We start from the raw sequence: 21,627 nt of genomic DNA on the forward strand, positions 1-21,627 counted from the left end.
CATCCAGAATATTCGACAAACAACATCTTCCGGAAGACTCGTATTAAGTAAGTCCTACCAAAGACTAACACCTGATCCAAAGATTACCAGCAAATCCAACAGAAAGGATCAAGGTAATTTCATTACAACCCAAGTCGTGCATCTCATATGTCACGGTGTGCATGAACTCCCCCATCAACTTCTCACCACCTGATATCTTAGTCTATGCGACTTAGATCATCAGTGAAGCTCGGAGATCTTTGTTACCACATATGCATCAATACTTAATACACAACAAACATCAGTCCATACATTATCCCAAATGTATGAATTCAATTCCATACCATTCCGTCATACAATATCATTCAAAAAGTGATCCACAATATTCAAAAGTCTATTTGACATAAAAAAATAACACTTTAATACTAAATAATCAAAACCTAATATTTCCACAAATTTAAATAACATATAAACAAACAACCCAATATATATAAACACACAACATCCCTACAAGAGAAATTGAATATTGGGACCACGTCCCTTCCACATCCAGATCTTCTAGCCTAGGGTTCTATTAATAATTAAATTTAGCTTCTCTTACCTCAATTGCTTGCTTTCCAAGCAACTTCTAGAATTTTATTTCCCACAGTCTGGATAAGCTTCAAGATTTACGGGCCTAAAGCAAGTTATCCAAACAGAACAAAAATTTAGTATATAGTAAAATAAGTTGAGAGGGTTAAACTTCTCAACTGACCCCACCAATATTGATGACTAAATCCTAAGGAAAAACAGAGAACAAATGATATTTAGAGTAAAAATGAACTTACTCTGTTTAAAAATCTGTTCAGGTAGAAATGTTTCTTAACTCGCCAGCTACAACGTGGTCCGATCAGATTTTAAAATAGATGAAGATTGGGAGAGAAAATTAAGAGAGAGGGAGAGAAGAGAATATGGCGAGAGAGAGAGAAATGGAGATAAGGAAGAAAAAATGCGTGCAGGGGATTTTGTGTCTATTTTGAAAAAAGTGTTGTCACATTATCTCCAACAACAAAAATTTTCGTCCTCGAAAATGAACTTACCAATATAGAGATTAGGGTATGATGCTCGTATCTCCTCTTCAATTTCCCAAGTGGAGTCTCCAGATATGAGATCCCACAATACTTTTCACCATGGGAATACTTCTTCCACGAAGTTGTTTCACTTGTGAATCTAAAATTCTGATTGGCCTCACTTCAAATGACAGATTTTCTTTCACCTGGATGGAATCAGACTCTAGAATGTGGCTAGGATCAGGTACATACTTTCTTAGCTGGGATACATGAAAAATACTGTGAATGTTAGCTAAAGGAGGAGGCAAAGCAATTTCATAAGCCACGGGGCCTATTCTTCGAAGAATTTGGTAAGGTCCTATGAACTTAGGAGTCAATTTCTTGGATTTGAGTGCTCTTCCTACACCAGTGAACGGTGTAACTCTCAAAAAGACATGTTGACCCGCAGAGAATTCTAAAGGTCTTCTTCTTTTATCTGCATAAGATTTTTGCCTGCTAAGAGATGTTTCCAATCTTTCCTGAATCATTTTGACTTTCTTATTGGTTTGTTGTATTAAATCTGGTCCAATTAACAAGCTCTCACCATCCTGAAACCAGCACGGAGGTGTCCTGCACTTCCTTCCATACAATGCCTCAAAAGGAGCCATTCCTATGCTAGCTTGGTAACTGTTATTGTAAGTGAACTCCACCAAAGGTAGAATTTCATCCCAACTGCCCAAATGATCTAACGCATCTTTAGCTTTGTCAGTATTTAATAAGCCCATGAAGTTCTTCAATTTTGAATCTTCCAACTGCTTCTCCTTTACTAATCCTGCCGACAACTCAAGCGTGGAGGAATTGCCTCGTCGCTTCCTTGCCTCGCCTATGGCAACTGTGCTATCTGCAAGAGTGCTCTTAGAACCTTCTCTGGGAACTTCAAATGCAACCTGCAAAACACACAGACGGCGCCTCTAGCGGCCGTTTGCACTTCAACGCTCAAGTTATGTCACAAAATCACTAACAAAATAATGCGTGTAAAAAAGTGTGTTTGTATTTCTCTCTGATTTTCTTTTTATCTCCCTTTGTGTCTGTGCCTAACAGAATTCTGCTATGCTGTTCTCTGCGTGTGTCAGAATTCTGTTGTGCTTTTGTATGAAGCGTACCACAGTCAAGGTCGTGGGTGTCTGGGTTTTCTGTCTGTGCCTTTCACGACACGGAGTGCACCTTTATCTGGGTCGCGCCCCTCTCAGACAGCGACACGTGGAGGCATGCAACTCACATCTAACCGTGCACGTGCCACCACTTGAAGGGCTCTAGCGCATCTCTTTGTGCGCCTAAGTTATTCCCTTGCAGAGTAACTTAGCGCGTTTCTTCCATCTAGATGAATCGCACGTTCCCAGGAGAACGCCAGGTGTGGGTGGACTAGGCACACTCACCAAGCATTGCTCTCTGCATACACGATTTCCCCTTCGCGATGCAATGCACGTAATGGGTTGAGAGAGTAACCAATCACTGACCGGTTTACTAACTCCCTCAGGCCACTCTCGTGCACGACTATACCGACGAGGAGCTCTTCTTTCTCTGAGGTATGATCATGCGAGGTCCATGCGTAACGCTCTCGTTGGGAATCTCAGTCCCAGTTTAACTGCGTGTAACACGAGACCCCGATGAATGATCAGTGCTCTATTGCTTCTCGCGTTCTCCCCCGGGTGTTTATCTTGGAACTGATCTGTCGGCGGCCACTCGGTTACTGACCACCAATCACCATATCGGGTGATCTCCTCCTTGATTACCCTGCCACCTGATCCGCGTGTCACCCTGTGAGTGGTCCACGTGGTTATCTGCTGCTGACGTCATCGACTACCGATGACCGATCGGATCATTTACCTTCTCCAGAAATTCATTAGTTATAACAAGTGCATTACAACTAATGCAATTAGAAGACATGAAAACCTCAAAATTCATACTCTTGAAATCTTCAATCAATGCTAGCTCTCTAATCATAAGCGATGATATATGTATCTTTTTACGACTCAACGCATCTGCAACAACATTTGCCTTCCCAGGATGATATATTAGCTAAAAATCATAGTCTTTTAAAAATTCAATCCATCTCCTCTGCCTCATATTTAACTCCTTTTGATCAAACAAATATTTCAAGCTTGTATGATCACTGGACACATTAAAACTAACTCCGTAAAGAAAATGTCTCCATATTTTTAAAGCAAAGACAACTGCTGCCAATTCTAGATCATGAGTTGGGTAGTTTCTTTCATGCACCTTTAACTGACGAGAAGCGTAGGCAACAACTTTCTTATTTTGCATTAGAACACAACCCAATCCCTGATAGAAAGCATCGCAAAACACTTCAAAAGACTGATTGGTATCATGAAGAATGATTGGTATACCCTAAACCCTAAACCTCCACTTTTTAACTACTATCCATCTAATAATATAATTTTTTTTTTCTATTACAACACTTAATATTACCACTTTTTAGAAGGGATGGCAAAGTGGGACGGACCGTGTGGGCTGGCCCGTGGTCTACTGAAAAAAATGTGGGGTGGGTTGCTTATTTCAACCTGTTGGCCTGCTTATGCCCACCCTGCATAACTCGCAGTCCGCACGAGCTAAGTGCGGGGCAGACACGGGTTGACCCGCATAACCCGCATAACTTTAAAATGTAGAAATTTTTTTCCACACCCCCATATTTTCTTCATGTAACCTCATATTTCACATTCCAAAATTTTTAATAACATCTTACTATGCATGTCTCGTGAAAATAATATTATGAGATCATTTTACCTAATGCATCTAAATAAAAAAAATCAAATTTTTTATTTAAAAAATATTTTTTTTAAAAATATTTCTTATACGAGCTAACCCACAGGCTCGTAGGCCAACCCTTATGTGGCGCGAGCTAGAAAAATCAGCCCGCAGATTCTATGCAGCATGGGCCAAGTATGGGGTAGGCCTATACAGGGCGGGCCAACCCGCATTACCACCCCTAATTTTTAGCATTACCACCCATACTTTTTAGCGACAATCTATCTAATAACATAATAATTTTTCTATTACAACATTCAAGGTTATCAAACTCGTGGGTTCACCCTTAAACACGTTTGAATGGTGAACACGTTCGAGTTTACGAGTCTAGTTCTGCTTGGCAAGTGTTAACTCGTGAATAAACTCATTTTTTGGAAGATTCAATGTAGACTCGGACTGACTCAATGAACTCGGTGCAAACTCACAAGTTTGAGATAGAGTCAACGAGTTCTGAAAAAAAAAACAAAACGATTTAGAGAGGTGCATTCTCATTGTCGTCTTCATCATTGTGGCTTCTCCTATGATCGCATTGTCGTTGTCCTCATATCGCAGCGTTATCATCGTCATCACCCATGCCTCGAGATCATGCCACACCTCACTGTGCCTCAACATCATGTCGTGTCTTACTATGTGATGGAAGAGAGCCAAGCACCACTACATGGCTAGAAAGCTTGAAGAGGATTGAAACACTGCTACTGATGGCAGAGAGACCTATCTCTACATGCTCAAAGATGTCAAGTTTCTAGCGTAGAATAGCCTTTAAATTCTTGTTAAAAGTAGCATAGACTATTTCTTTTGTAATTTTGTTGAATATGCAAATTGGTACCTAAAATGCTAACCTAAGTTTAATTATGACTTACTCATAATTAAACTTAGGACCGGCCCACATTAGCCCAAAGAGGAGCGTAATGTTCTAGATCTAATTGCACATGATAGATTCTAGAACTTACCTTCCATGTGCTGAATTTTAGGCGCCATTCACCTTTACATCACATTTGAATTTCCCTTTCATTTGTGCCTTGTGTAAACCGACCTCCTAAGCTATTTAAGGAGTGGCTTGGCTCTTAGTTTTGCAAGATTAATATACTTAGTGAATTGTTGCCAAATTGTGCCCATTTCACTTCTTGCCCAAAAACCTTTTAGGTTAGGCTATTGATCTTCACAAATCCCCTTTCCCAAGTAGAGTTGACCTCACCACTCTCAATCCCTACCTCTCATGCACCTTCAAGGTCACCATCACTCTTAGGAGGACCTTGCTTCGTCTTCAATCCATGATGCTTCCACCATTCGCCAACAAAATTCAAAATCATGAAGGCACTTCTCCATCATTTGGTATCTAGAGTCATGGTCTTCAAGAGATAAGTGTCTTATTTTGTTTTAATTTTGTGTTCATCTTGTTTCCGTGTTGTTCTTCATGAATTCTTGATTGTCTTGCTGTTTTTGAGTTTAATTTTGTGTTAAATGTTGTTTTGGTTCAATCCAATCGGTGCATTGATGTTCAATTTCTTCTTGAGCTTCTATTTTGCAAATTTTGTGTAGGATTCATATAGATTTGTGTTGTTGTTTTGTTTTTGGTTTATTTGAGTATTTATTACAATTCTAATCGGTTCATATTGTGTGTTTTGAGTCATTTTGATTTTTGAATCCAATTGTGTTTTGTCTAGTCATGTTTCTCCTAAATTGTCATCAATTCCATGTAGTGTTGTTTTTGATAATTTTGGTTTCTTGATTTGATTTGAGTCCAGTTTTAATCTGAGTTTATTTGATCCTTTGGTGCATTTTTCTTTTTAGATTTGAGTTCATATTTGTGTGTTAGATCCATACAAATTCATATAAATCAATTTCATTGTGTTTTTGAAGTTTCTTCAAACTGTTTTTAATTCCAGAATTAGGATCACTCTGTTTTCAATTCTGTGCTGGTTGATTTTTCTTATGAGATTAAAATATGTTGAAGAAAAATTATGAAACTCTGGATTTATACAGACTGATTTATTAGAAAAAAAAGAATAAGATCAAAAGACAAAATAGAAAAAAAAATGATAAATCAAACAAAAAAAGTGTACATCCTGACGCCAGATACGGTAATTTGACAAGATATTTGAAAAATTTATCACAATTATTTGGTGTGATTCCAGCGCCAAAAGTTTGCTAAGATCTTGAATTGTTTGTGGTTCAAATTTCAGATTCAGATTTCATATAGCCAGCTCAGCATAAATTTTATAAGTCACGCTTTTTGTACCTAAAATTTCCAATAGTATTGTTTTGGTTTTTTTAATCAATTCTAGTGCCATTCTCTAGGTTCAATTTGAGTGCCACCTTTTGTTGAGCACATCAAGGAAGGTCAACCGCAAGCCAAGGAGTGCATAGTTTAGGAAATTTGAATTTTATTTTGCGTAATTCAATTTCTTTTGTATTTCCTTTGAGTTATAATTACATTCAACTTTGATCAATTAGTGAAATAATTACGTATTAGACGGTGAGTGTGTCTTCAATGGCTCTAAGTTTCTAGAAGCCTCACCTTAGGATTCGTCTAGTTTAAAGTTTTTTAGTTAGTAATATTTAATTTGTGCTTAGTTAATTGTTTTGCTTTAATTACTTGTTTTGTATTGTTAATTGCTTTGCATTGTTTTTCTTTGCATAAAATTGTGTTTTCATTTCTACTTGTGATTTATGTAGTTTACTTAGAAAAAGGTTTGTGACAAGTTTTGAGGGATAGATTTTGGCAAGGAAAGACTTGGTACTTAAGAAGTCCTAGTGACTCACCTCTCTTTCCTAGAAAGCTACCTTCACTACTATCCTTATCTTTTTTGGGGTAAAATACTTAGAACACAAGTTTTTAACCATGTCTTCTCCATCTCGCAATTCTAATGAAAGTGAAGGAACAATTCTTAAAATCTTTTGGAAAAAGTGCCCAAGATGTTCAAGCACTTTCATTTAGACAATTGCATCATGAGGCCCAACTTAAAGAAAGGGATGCTTAATTTGCTCTAATGCAAGATGATTTGAAAATGGTTAAAGATGAATACACTAAATCCAAAAAGAGTTTGCATACATCTAGCTCTAGGGGTAATGAATCATATGGAGAACAAAGCCTTAGGATCAATGAATATTATCAACCACCCCCAAGAAGAGTTAGAAAAGAAAAAAAAGAAAGCCCAAGAGAGGTTAGGGTAGATCTACCTTATTTCCATGGAAAAGAAAACGTCAAAGCCTATTTAGATTGGGAGATGAAGGTAGAACAATTATTTGCTTGCCATAGGGTAAGTGAGGAGAGGAAAGCACCCCTAGCCACTTTAAGTTTTCAAGGCAATGCTATGTATTGGTGGACGACCCTTGAGAGAGATAGGTGTCTTCATAAGGACACTCCCATAGAATATTGGAATGATCTTAAGGGAGCCTTAAGATGCCGCCATATTCCTTCTTATTACAATAGGGAGTTAATGGACAAGCTCCAAAGACTCCAACAAAAGACCATGAATGTAAAGTAATATAGTCAGAAAATGGAGTTATATATGATGAGAGCCTCCATTAGGGAATCCGAACCCACTACCATAGCAAGATTTTTAAGTGGGCTTAACCTTGAGATTAGAGATAGAGTTGGACTTTTGCCTTACCAAGACTTGAATGATTTGATTCAACTATGTATCAAAGTGGAACAAATTTTTTTGAGGAAAACTTCAAGTCATAGGGAAAACTCATACTCTAACTCTTATCCCAAAGAGGAGTATCAAGGGGAGGAAAGTGTATCTAAAGAAAAACCAAGGGAAACTTCCAAAAACGTAGGAAAAGATATTCTCACTCCACCTATCTGCTCTAGGGATGTCAAGTGCTTTAAATGTTATGGAAGAGGTCATGTACAAGCTCAATGCCCAAACCAAATAACTTTGGTTTTAAAGGGGGTAGATGAGTATAGTAGCTGTGAAGACGAACCTAGTGTGAAAAAAGAGGAGAACAATGAGAGAATATATCCATGTGAGGGAGAATTAATGATGATCCGAAAATCCATCAACAACCAATCTAGTGTGAACCAATATAGACACAAAGAGAGAACATTTTCCAAACAAGATGTAAAGTTTTTGAAAATGTTTGTTCTCTCATTGTGGATAGTGGCTCTTGCTGCAATTGTTGTAGCACTAGAATGGTTGAAAAGATAAATCTACAATTAATACCTCATCCTAAACCTTATAAACTTCAATGGATCAATGAAGATGGGGAATTGGCTGTAGATAAGCAAGTGAAAGTCGAGTTGTCTGTGGAAAACTATAAAGACAGAGTTTTATGTGGTGTAGTTCCCATGGAAGCTTGTCATATTTTGTTGGGTAGACCTTGACAATTTGATAAAAAAAACTATGCACAATGGTTTTACCAATGAGATTACTTTCACTCACAAAGAAAAGAAGTTTATACTTTATCCTTTATCACCTTCACAAGTGGTAGAGGATCAAGTGCAAATGAAAAAAAAAAAAGAGGAAGAAAAAATAATAAAAATAGAAAACCAAGAAAAAATCCTTAGAGAGAAAAAGGAGTGGGAGAAACGTGTTCCTTCCCACAAGGTTATGCAATAAGAAGAAACAATTAAAAACACATTTGAAAATATGATTCTTGTTGAACAACCTTCAAGCCTTTTAAAAGGAACACATGAAATGATTCTTAAAGAGGTTACTAACAAAAGTTTAGAACAAGGGAGGAAAAACTTAGAAAAGAAAATTATGTACTCCTCTCTAAGGAAATCTTGTAAAAAGATGCCAAAAACAATAGAAAAACAAAAGGAATGGCAATTTAATAAAATTGATTTTTATACAACTGCTCGAATTAACACATTTACCTTGTTTGATGATTCTCATAGATGGATATTTGATCCATGAGGACGAGCATAGTTGTCAAAGCAAGAGGCTGCTATTCGAGATCGACCCTATAGATCTGAGGATAGATCTTCTCAAGAAGAAGGAGATGATGGACACCATCCAGCCACATACATTCCCCTACCAATGAAGAAAATGACGCATTGGATTTGAGGACAAATCCTTTTAAAGGGGGAGGGGATGAAGAAAGAGGGTCAAGCACCACTACAACTGTACCTTGCTATATTGGGCCAAGCACCACTACATGGCTAGAAAGCTTGAAGAGGATTGAAACACTACTACTGATGGCAGAGAGACCTATCTCTACATGCTCAAAGATGCCAAGTTTTTAGCGTAGAATAGCCTTTAAATTCTTGTTAAAAGTAGCATAAACTATTTCTTTTGTAATTTTGTTGAATATGCAAATTGGTACCTAAAATGCTAACATAAGTTTAATTAGAGTTTCCTACTCATAATTAAACTTAGGACCGGCCCACATTAGCCCAAAGAGGAGCGTACTGTTCTAGATCTAATTGCACATGATAGATTCTAGAACTTAACCTTTGATGTGCTGAATTTTAGGCGCCATTCACCTTTGCATCACATTTGAATTTCCCTCTCATTTGTGCCTTGTGTAAACCAACCTCCTAAGCTATTTAAGGAGTGCCTTGACTCTTAGTTTTGCAAGATTAATATACTTAGTGAATTGCTGCCAAATTGTGCCAATTTCACTTCTTGCCCAAAAACCTCTTAGGTTAGACTATTGATCTTCACAAATCCCCTTTTAGAGTTGGCCTCACCACTCTCAATCCCTACCTCTCATACACCTTCAAGGTCACCATCACTCTAAGGAGGACCTTGCTTCGTCTTCAATCCATAATGCTTCCTCCATTCACCAACAAAATCCAAAATCATGAAGGCACTTCTCCATTTCTATGTCTTAGTCTCGTACTGCTACTACCGTGTGGGTTTCGTGCAAAATTATTTTTAGGGTTAGAAATTTTTGGCATTGGAGTTGGAGATTATTTTTAGGTTGAGTTTAGAAATTTTTAAGCTGGTTGAGGATTTATTTATTTTAATATTATGAAATTGGTACCATGAATTTTTTTTATTAAGTTTTTTATATGAAGTAAACTCTTACAAGTTTACGGAGTCGAATTTGAGTCAAATTTACAAGTTTTCTACAAGTCTGAGTAAACTCTCAAGACTGATAACACTTATAATACTATCACATATTGAGTGTTATGGTTTTTACCTTAACCACCCTGCCATCACAAATAACATGTAAAACATCTTAGCGAGCCATAGATTGGCGAGTCTACCCTAAATTCTTTGTATGTGGTTTTCTTTTGGAGTGTCAAGGAAACTTTTCTCAAATTCTTTTGTCCACTAAATAATCATGCTTTGCTTCAGTACACGTGTTTGTGTAATGCTCTTACATCACTTTCTCTTTTCACATAAAACATCAATCAATTGTGCCGAACTGAATGTCATTATGGCGCCTAAAAAGAAAGAATGGTAGGAAAAAAAAGAGCAAAAAATGCATTCAGGAAAACACAAACTAATTGGAAGGCTGCAGAACCTATTCTGAAGTAACTGACAGGGTTTGCTTTCGTCTTCATATACCTAGGCCCACATATAACATTACTTAATTCCATTCTGCGTAACCGATGTATCTTCGAATCTCAGTAAGATGTTATAAGTTAGTTGACATTTGACAGACTCACTCAATATTTTATTTATACAAGGTAGATAATGATTAAACCTAGGACAGTATTTATCTTGTCACCGGGACCGTTTACCTTCTTAGAGCTCCATAGCTTTTAGTAACCTAGAAACAAGAGAAAGGGCTTAGTTTCAGGAAATCACAACTCCAAATAGGTTAAAAGTCAGAAGGTGCATTGTATTAAAAGAAATTTCCAATATCAACCCCATTTGTATTTTACGTTTGCTGGAACTATATCAGAAATGAACATTTGCCTGGCAACATGGTTCAACGACAAGATAGCAGACCACTAAGTAAAATCAATTCCCTTCCAGTAATTTCAACATCTATGCGTAATTAAATTCATATAGGAAGTGGATAAACTAATTTGACATATAAAAATATCCCCAGAACTTTTTTTTTGTTTTACTAATACCAGTTGCTGAAAATTCACAACCATGCTTTTCTTAAGGGTGACACATCAAAAGTATCCCAAGTAACTTTTTGGTATGTCAGTCATTACCAACCAACACCCATGCATAGTTTAAATACTTCTGCTCTACTTTCTAGAAGAATAAAGAGTATTATTGATTGAATAAATGGAAAATGTTTTTAATGGAAAATGGTAATTTATATTCTCTCAGAAACAAGTCAAGAAATAAATGGAGATACATACCCGAGGTTGTGAGTTATTTAATCTTCTTCTGATGTCGTCATTGTCGTCGTCATCATCATCATCATTGTTCATGATCATTCTATGGATTGAAGAGTTATCTGATTTCCTTCCCCGTTTAGAAGACTGTGTAGATCCTCTACCTCTTCCCCTTGAAGCAGCCCTATTCCGTCCTGGTGGTATCTTGGATTCATTTTCCTGTGCAATATAGAATGCAGTAGATTCAACTTAGTAATTATTGAGCATGTCAAGGATGCTTAAGTGAAAATTAACAAATTCACAGCATGCATAAAAATGTTAGGTTTTGCTGGTATCAGACTGGTCAGCACTCAATCAAAGAGCCTTATCAATACTTCATAGTTCAAGGTGTTACAAACTAAGGAATGCAACACAGAAGGAATTAGCTTGATCTATACCGAGCTATCATCGATCTCTTCAACATCATTTTTCTCAGCATCATCACTTAAAGTAGAAGCCAAATTATCCTCATTAGCGTCACTTTGGATGGCAGTTGCTGCAGCGACTGATGCAGACCTGCATTAAGTCAATGAAATCAGGAAGAATAACTATCCCTTTTGTCATGGCATCATCAGTAACAAAGTGACTATATAAACCCATCAATGGGGAAACTAATCCTTCATTAAATTATTTTCATGCGTGTTCTAAAAAGTATCTGGTCCACACTGCCCTACATGCAAGCAGCAACAGGGATGCATGGAACAAGTCTCAAGTCAGATATAAGAAACATAGCTTCTACTAAGAAAATAAATAAACCGAGAGTTAGGGTTAGGGCTAATTATCTCTGCTATGGCTGACCATGTACCTATTTTTCTAGTCTCTCTTACAATGAGACCAAATTTCAGCTGCAAAAAAATTTGACACAATAACCCTAGGGTGGGTCCATTGGCCAACAATAGGTTACAAAAAAGGGGATATTCTGCACTAAAGACAAGTTTAAGTTGGAAAGTTTTGTAAAATAAATACAAACGAACAAAAGAAAATTATGTAAAGTTTTCTCTCATAATTTCCACCTTTGTTCTGGATTTTACTTTGCTACAGAATTTAGTCATTAAATTCATGTGTGAACTTCTAGAATCAGATGAGTTTCCATGTTTGCAGCCATCAATATATTCAACTCGCATGCAAGCCTATTTCTTGGTGGACTTGGGTAAAACTTTAACAAAGTAGTCTGGACTTGCTCAAACTCATGATTGCAGAGGTGTGTTGGTGATTCTACTAGGGGTCCAAATCTATGCTCATTTGGGCAGTTCTGAGGAACAACTGAGATTAAAATGCAGCAGAGGCATATTTTGCAAAACTCATCTCTGTTCAGGACACCCAACTCGCAATTTTGACCTTTGTTGATTGCACCCATCTTGCGATTCTGTCATCTGTGCTGAAGGTTCTCACTATTCTTCCCCGTTCCACTGAAGGCTTCAATCTTCTGTTACAGTCATTTCTTTCTGTGTTGAATCTTGCTCTGTTCAACAATGGCTGGGGAGCAAGTAGGAGCTACATGTTGATATAACATCAAGCTACGAGCTAGGCCTCCTATGCCCTCCTTCTATTCCCAGTTCTCTGTACCAGAGTTTTCTTTTTTAATTTATAAACTGTTTGCTTTATTTTTGGTAACAAGCCGAGCCCTCCATCGCATTTTGATAAATTGAAAGTTTCAGTTTGACATAATATAATGGTTTATTAACATTTAATTGGGGCGTGTAATATAGGGAATATTTTTCATTTTGAACATATTTGTTGGTTTAGATATTTCAAACCATAATATTAGTTGAATTTCATATCACAGCATGGATATTATATTCTCAACCATAAAGTACTATAAAACTTTGTTACTTTGCTATTGTAATTTGCTATTTTTCTTTATTAGGGAGTTCAAATGCAGAACTGTTTTCGTATTAGAAGTACCATGTTTCATGCATATGTTACTTTTAGGCATTTTAAATTATTCTTATATTAGATCAACTTTAACAAATTAATGAGTGTAGCTTAGAGTCGAGTTTATGGAGGCTCCAAGAGTTTGATAGCCTTGTTGCAAAGAACTCAACAAAGCTACTAAATGATTCATTTATCAGCAAGAAAATCCACCTCTGAGAAGAGCGAAACTCTAAAGCTCCATCAAGAGTTGTCTGCTTCATAGTGCTGGAACCTCTGCCTCTTCCCCTGCCCCTTCCTCTGGTTGCAGTTTGAGATGCACCAGTTGACCATTTCCGACCTCTAGTACTTGGCTTTGAGCTAGATACTGGTATGGCATCTTCATCATCACTGAAGGAAGCTGCAGTACTTCCAGTTCCAGCAGCACTTCTTCCTTGGAAATCCTACATGGAATTAGAGAGAAGTTAAGAACAAAATACCAAAGGTCATGGATAATAATATTTCCACCACAAAAACAACTTTCCATCCCTATTGCAATAGCAAGTATAATACATAAAAACATGAGTTTACCTTCCATGGTTGAGCACCAGCATTGAGTTGTGTGGATTCCTTGGAGGGTGCAGATCGTCCCTTAACACGTTCCTAGAACAAGAGACATAACCAACTAAGAGTCATTCATGAAACTCAAATGTATGTTCCTTCCATCAAACCATTGTCACGTGTAAAAAATATGAAGGCCCCAACAATGGAAAATACTGAAAACAAATTCCTGATTAATGGAGGTCAGAAGGACATGGGCAACTGTTGTGCCTAGATTATCTCCAACTACTATCATGGTTTTCCCACAAGGCACAACAAATTTAAAACCTAAATCCAATGGAAATTAATTAATAATAAACATCAATGAAGCTTCTAACCTCCAAACATTCTCCAACTTTAATAATTAAATCTTCTTCTTCAAACTTCAAGTTATCTGAATCCTTAGCAATTTTATTCTGATCAAGCATGAAAATCATCAATGAGAAGAGTAAAAAATGACAGTAACAAGAAAACACTATATTAAATCTTAATAGGCTATGGAATAAACCATGGACCAGATGTTAGAACATAACAGCATCATAAACGAAGGCATATGAAGGATAATGCAGCACAGAATACTCACTCGTGTTTCTTGAATATTGTACTGTACACAAGAGTAAAATGCCAATTTATCATCCTTGTTCACAAAATTTTGCAAAGCAATATCCAAATCATTGACTGGCAGTATCTCCATTTTCTGCAAAACCATATTAGAGTTCAGATACATCGGAAAAAAACTGAACATTGCTTTCATATTCATGTTTCTTTTCAATGAAAGCTCAAGTCAGTCCACCAGGGTCATCAAGTAAAACTACACAACTAGTAAACAAGCTTAAACAGTGAAAAGTTAGAACTTTCATGAAGTTGCCAATTATGTGAACGAGTATGCAATCCACCAAAATTCTAGAAATATTATGAAGTAAGGGTCTATAAAAGCCATAAATGGAAAGACTGAAAGAGTTGAAAGAAAAGGAACTTTGATATATTCAGTATATTTTTAATACAAGCTCTAATCTCCCTTTTAAAATGTAAACAAAAAGGAAAATAAGGAAACAGTATAAAAAAGATAAATATCAAGATACAAAGAGATATTTTTTCATATCCTAATATCTACAATATTTACAACAGAAAGGAATAAACTAGTCAAATGATTCGATACCAGATTACTTTCAGCAACCAAAGCCTCTATGTTCTGTTGGTTTAATTCTTCTGGACGAAGTCGTTCTGAATCATCAATTTTTCCTACATAAAAAAAGAGAGGGGTAAGGGTAACTAACCTTATTTGCACATTTAAAGTAAACAATAAGATTATCACTGTTTTTCAAATTATGAACCTCGATTTAACCAATAAATAAATGTACGCCAATTGGCCAACTAGTGACCTTTTTATACTGTTTACGTAGATTGTATATGGCCAAAAAACAAAGAAAACACAATTCCTCCAATTACTAAGGTTGATTTTGCCCTTGCTATTGCCTTGTAGAGTGAACTAAAAGGTATGGAATTTGAGTCCTATTTAGGAAGTATGAGATTCTAGTGTGGGGTTCATAAAACCTTGAGCTCTGCAATTACAAGGGCTAGCTTTTAGTGTAATTCTCCCAAGATTCCCATCAATTAGTACCAGAATTTTCCACCATTTTTGAGCAGCAGAAGAGTGGTGAGGACAGTGACATCGCACTGCAATATTCACTTGGTACTACCCAAAAGGCTAGTGCACAGCCAGCCCAGATGGGCGTAGGGGATATTAGGACCAATGGCAAGTATGGGATCTGCGTCCTGGAAGTATGGGATTTTAGTATGAGGTTTATAAGACCTTGAACTATACAACTACAACAGCTAGCTTATGTGGTGTGGTACTGCAAAGGTTCTTATCATTCCTATTTGGGATACAAGAAACAGGTGCTATCATATGCAAGCAGTATTTCTACTGCCAGATAATATAGAAACAGAGGCCGGGCTATCTGGCACTTGCTCAAAACAGATTAAAAGAGGCTACCTAATGCATGCTCTGCAGTAACAGCATCAAAGGTGGGTGTGGACAGGACTAAAATAAGTTTTTCAGGAAGATAATAAATAACTAGAAAACCTGAATAAGAAATGTAAGTTACAATGTAAAATAAAAGTATAATTGTGGCTTCCTCATCAGTAAGAGAACTGATAAAAAAATGCCTGTCTTAGATATTGTAATTGGTAAATACTGTTGATATGAAAGGAATTGGTATAAAGAGGTAAATAAAGATAACTCAAATTACCTTCAACCTTGGCCCTTTTTGTAGCCTTTGAGAAAATGAGAATGTCTTGGGGATTTGCAACCTAGTATAAGGATGACTAATCAACAGTAGAAAACAATTCTCGAGCAAAATCAGCATCAGCATACTAATTCAGGAAAGAGACAGGTAGAAATTACCTTCCCAACATATTTCTGCCCAAATCTTTGGGGGTTTATAGTCATAAATCCAGAATAATCTACCTGTAATTTACATTGAAGAAGTTAAGGTCACGTCAGAAAACATCATGCAATATCCAAGGCAACTAGATTTCAATTATAGCCAATAGAAGTTCAAATAAAAATTCCTAATAAACTCTGGATTTTGATGGCATGGTGAATCTGACTCCATACATGCAGAGTGGTGTTAATTGGTTTAATATCATGAAAATTACTATTTTTTCTAGAAGAAAGGTTTAAGATCAAACCCATAGAGATTATAAAAGCAATTAATTACATAATTATCTTCTTGCTAGATGAAAAGAAAAATAAAAGAGCCACTCAATGTAAATGTGACATTCAAAAGTCATGGTACAGTGTACAAAAATTACCTTGACACGTATTAGTGGAAGCTTGAGTTCTTTTCTATTGACGGCCTGCTTACTAGACTTTTCTATCAGTTTCCCAACCTGAACCATATTCTATTATCAAAACACTATACATATGATCACTGATCTGTGCATAAAAATAATTTGAGCAAAATGAAGTTCCCACAAATTTCAGTGGTCCAGAAACAGATTCTTAAGCAAAGTGTCACAACTGAATAAGAACAAATTACTATAAGAATAACCACTACAAGGAACCAAAGAGGAAGACTTTGGTCAAAAGATAGATACCAAGGTAGGTCTCTCCCACAAGAAGTTTGAAAGCAACCAAAAGGACAGACAGAGCAAAACAAAAATCATCTGATAAAGAAAACCCACATACCACTTTGTCTAGGTGCTCAAGAATAGAACTTTGATCATTGGGATCAATATCCGGCTCATCTTTTAGAATTACCTGCATTACAAAGATTAGAATGATTATTGAAGAACCATGACATGGCTTCAAATGAAAACCACTAAACCAATTCAATTTTGCTTCAAACAGTGAAAAATGTAAATTATGTATATAACTAATAACTAATGAATACAAAAGAAAACAAAATATAAGTATTATACCTCACCTCAGTATACTCAAAAGGTCGCACAGACATCAAAGGTATTTTAGTTGGGCGATATTGATTTCCCTGACAACAACCATTTATTTAAGCACTCAGTAAGACAATGAAAAACAGCAATCACTAATCTTCTACAATGAGAGAGACATTTAGACAACCTTAATTTCTACAAGAAGTACATGCTTTGGCTTTGATTCTCCATCAATGAGAGACGTTGCAACTGATGACCCTGGTTGCGAGATGTGAAATCCCATCCCTGGAACTTCCTGTAGGAAATTAAAATCCATATTATTTTGCAGAGCAGAATATATTCTATCTGGGTTCATTTAAGAGAAGTTTAATCAGAACACCTGCGGGTCAACCAAACATTCGTGCTCATGGCCCCACACAATGAAGTCTAGAAAGCGAGGCAGGAAGTGCTCATTTATTGCATTTTTTGGATTTGTTTTCACCCTACATACCATTATTGAAAACAAGATAAATAATCACATAGATTAAAATCTAAAACTTCAATACTGTACATCATCTAAATTGCAAGCAAGATCATATTTCAAAGTCAAAGTTATTGATGGAGGACCATCCATGAAGACCAAAGCAATGGCTAGAAGAATACAAACAGAAGAGCCTCATCAGAAGACTCTTATTGCATGCATGCACAATATATTCTTCTAGTCTTGAGAACATGTAAATAGTAGAATAGGAAATTTCCTTCTTGACCTTATTCTAGGTCAAAGGTAGAACAGGATTAAACCATAACCCTAGGGTTAAGAGGGCACGTACAAGAGACTCTACAAATCCTAACTTGACATGCAAGCTAGGGTTAGTAAAAGACCTAGGCAGCTACTCATACCCTAACCCTAATGTGATATGCAAGCTAGGGTTTAGGTAGTTTGTTGAACACGCCAATGCTCCTCACTTTCCATATAAACAGGCTTCCATGCATGTATACTGGAGACTTGATTGAAGTAAAGAAACTCTGCCTATTTGAGTCTAAACTCTCTCAGAGTCTCACTCTCACTCTTGCTAGGGTTCAAGCCTTAGTCTAGGGTTCTTAGAAGAAGAAACTCTTCTTCACACTAGCTTCAACGTGAAGCTAACCTTGGCGTGCACCATGCATCTCCTTCATTCAACATATAAATCATTCCGCTCCCACTCCTTTTCCATTTCAACCGGTGCAACTCAATCACACATGGAGCAAACTCCATCAGTTATATTTCAGGATAATCAACCTATTCTGATTAGTGATATTAAATGCAGCCTACTAAAACAGACAGACGAAAGGAAGACAACCTGTTCTGATGAAGCACCAGAATATTGAACCAATCAGACACTTGACATCCTTCCTGAGATTCAGGTCGCATCCATTGCACAGCATGTGGTGTCTGAAAGAAATATTTAAATAAGTAACATACTACCTCCGGATAGGAGTGCACTTAAATAGATGAATCGCTTCAAAGCAAATTTTAGCAGTAGGATACTTGAAACATCCTATTAAGCCTTTCATCTCTAATGTTTCCCAGACCATACAGAGCTACAGCTGTTGAACCCTGCAATTCATAAAAATACAGCTTCAGGACAAACGAGAATTTTAATCATGCCAGTTTTCTCTTCTTTTATTTCCCCATTAGTTTGTCTGCATTGGCGTATTTTGTACTCAAAACAGCTTATAATTAAAATCTTACCGAGTGATTTTGAGGGGGAAGAAAAAAGCTTCCCTGAAAATTAAGCAAAACCAGACATGCACCTAAAGAAAAAATGAGGGTTTCACTAAATCTACTTTATCCTGGTAGTGAGAGTATTCAATCACAAACCTTCCTGATAAGAATAGGGTGCAGAGTGATCTGACCAACACCAGAACCCCCAAGAACTGTTTTCCCAAAGTAGTTGACTAGATTACATGCTGAGAGAATATCAACGACGGAAAGGTTGTCCTGCAACAATGATTCAATAAAGTGAACATATTTGTTGTAGTTAGGAATAGAAGTAAACACAACATAATTTAGATAGACAAAATATTAATGTGGTCAAATATACCTAGCTAAATTAAAAGGAGGTGAGGGGGGTCAGTTTCCTTCAAATTTGATTAGGCCTAACTCAACTCCAAAAGCTAGTTCATGAGGTAAGAATTGCCCAAACCTTTCTAAGTTCTACATTGGTCTTTTTTATAGTTGAAGTTGGATCTCAACACCCACACCTTCATGATGAATATTAGAAATCTGGAATGTGGAGATTGTAGGACTGGCTTTTTAAGATATCGCAGAGGGCAAGTAGCAGGGCTAAATAAATTGCATTGGGAGAGCTGTGGCCAGATAGATTTTTGGATAGTTAAGGGTGACCTAAAATCAATTTTACAATAGGCTCTAATTCAACTCCAAAAACTAGCTCACAAAGAGAATGATAAATGTCCAAGCCTTTACAAGCTCTACTTTGGCCATATGCATATTCTTAAAAAATGTTTTTGATGTTGTGTAATAACACATTTATCAATCTTATTCTGAATTTATCTTGCAACAATGTTAAGTGCAAGAGCAACAACTCTAATCCTTATAAAAAAAAAAGACAAAGCAGTTATCACTAGCAACATATTGTCATCCAATGCCCTCTTGAAGCAAAAAATAAAATTAATGGCGATATAAATAAACACTAGTCCAGATACTAGCACTTATGACTTGGAACTATAACAAGCAAAAAGTACACTAGTATTTCCCAAGTCCACACGGACAATAATTAACCTCTTTTGTGATTCTACCACCCACCCAACTCCTAAGGAAACAATAAACCAAGTCAAGATCATTGAACAGTCAAGACGAGAAAACCAACAGTGATAACGCCCATCCCCTTCCTAATCCTAGCCACTCGAAGTTCATTTCCAGCCGAAACTCTAAATAACGACTTAAGAATCAAACCAATGTTGCAAGTAAAACCAAAACTCGTTTCAATTTTTAACTACCAAATTACAGCATAAACATCTTGAACATTCATTCCCAATAAACACGGAGTAATTCCTGAAATATAACATCTCCTTATGGTCTTCCTTCTTAATCGAACAAATTGTAAATGCAGCAATGAACAAACAAAACAAGTCCAAAATCATACCACGCCAGCAGGATCATCATGATTTCCGTGAATGGTAAAAACCGGCAAACCAACATTGAAGTGAGGATCCTCATAGTTCACGTGACCAAACCTGCGGAACAAGCAACAATAACTCACTCGATCCCTAATAAACTTCACATACATTTAAGAACGGCACACAGGAGTTAGCGAGAGAGACTCACGCGTTCTGGAAGTTGAGCGTCTGGTCGCTGACGACTTGGAAGGGGACGGGGCGGTCGTTGAGGCAGTAGCGGCGGAGAATCTCGATGGCCTTTACTAGCGTTGACCGCGACGGCTTGTTCTCGTGGAAGAGGTCGCCGCCAAGGAGAACGAAGTCCACGCGCTGGCGCTCGGCGATGGCGCAAATCTCTTCAAAGGCGTGGAAGGAGTCGTGGCGGCGCACCTCATCCTTCTCCATATACCCGAGGTGGCAGTCAGTAGCCACCAGAATGCGAAGCATGTTCGCGGCGTCGCCGCCCTCCATCATCGGTGAGGCCGTTTTGCTCGAGGGAATATGAATTGCACTGAGTATCTGTGTGAAGAAATTTGGGTGAAGGGAACCCAACGTCGTCGTTCCGAATGGGCGGGACCTTTGTTTTTTCCTTCTCGCTATTTTCTTTTCCTGTTTTGATAAATTTTGACAAAATCAGAAAATAATTAGATAAATTACATCTTTTTCCTTGGCAATTTACGATTTTCATCAAAGTAATCGGTGCATGAAAAAAAATTAATAGTTTTCAAACAAATATCTAAAAGTTTAATTATTTATTTAAACCATCAATGTATTACTATTTTAACCTCTGAATATATGTTAATGTTATTATTTAAATTGCACCCTGTTATAATTTTGAACAAACATAATTGAAATTGTTATATAATATTACAATTAAAATAAATTATTCCTTTCAATATTTAGTGCTTGTATGAAATTTATTGCAATACATGCGTTTTACTAAAAAAAACACGTTAAAATATGAAAGGAAGAGAAAAGCTAGAACATTTGGAAACATAATAAAGATAAAGAATCACGCATGAAATAAAAAAACTATAATTGTTATTTGTTAACATTGATATAGAAAATGTGAAAAATCATATTTGAAATGTTAAATAAAACATGTTATAAAAGACATTAAGAAAATGTGTACCTGGTGTATATGATAGCCAAACATACACATGTATTATATATATATAAGATAGAAATACTAAAATATTTACAATATGTTTTAGAAGAAAATAAAAAACATGAAAGTTACTTTTGTAGAATTTATCAGAATATACTTTTATTCAAATTGGTATGATGTGAGAAATTTTGTTTAATCTCTTAAAAATAAAATAACTTTCTTCATTAATATAAAATATTTTTTCATATAATTTGTTTCACTCATCCAAACAAATAGAGAAGATATATTATCTTTATTTTCTTCTTAGTTTACTTATTCAAACAACACATCTTTTCCACTATTTTATTTTCTATACTTTCTTCTTCTTCTTTTCTGTTCCCATCTCACTCATAATACAGAAAAAGAACACAGACATATTAAGTTGACAAGAACATACTTTGAACATAAAAAATAAAATCTAAATA

General features: G+C 36.4%; 1 protein-coding gene across 1 annotated transcript; it reads right to left on the reverse strand.

The window, feature by feature from the left end:
• Positions 1-10,219: 10,219 nt before the first annotated feature.
• LOC137835367 (double-strand break repair protein MRE11) lies at positions 10,220-20,668 on the reverse strand. Its single transcript, XM_068643843.1, has 20 exons — positions 20,225-20,668; positions 20,043-20,133; positions 18,758-18,877; positions 18,425-18,493; positions 18,237-18,328; positions 17,297-17,399; positions 17,105-17,212; positions 16,953-17,015; positions 16,715-16,786; positions 16,339-16,416; positions 15,929-15,991; positions 15,774-15,834; positions 14,681-14,763; positions 14,105-14,218; positions 13,860-13,937; positions 13,513-13,584; positions 13,156-13,385; positions 11,469-11,586; positions 11,056-11,250; positions 10,220-10,505 (listed from the first exon to the last, which is right to left on the reverse strand). The coding sequence occupies exons 1-20, from the start codon at positions 20,527-20,529 to the stop codon at positions 10,473-10,475; spliced, it is 2,148 nt and encodes a 715-aa protein (XP_068499944.1). The 5' UTR covers positions 20,530-20,668; the 3' UTR covers positions 10,220-10,472.
• Positions 20,669-21,627: the final 959 nt, after the last annotated feature.

The sequence above is a fragment of the Phaseolus vulgaris genome, chromosome 5 (genome assembly GCF_000499845.2).
Source record: "Phaseolus vulgaris cultivar G19833 chromosome 5, P. vulgaris v2.0, whole genome shotgun sequence".
Taxonomy (NCBI): domain Eukaryota; kingdom Viridiplantae; phylum Streptophyta; class Magnoliopsida; order Fabales; family Fabaceae; genus Phaseolus; species Phaseolus vulgaris.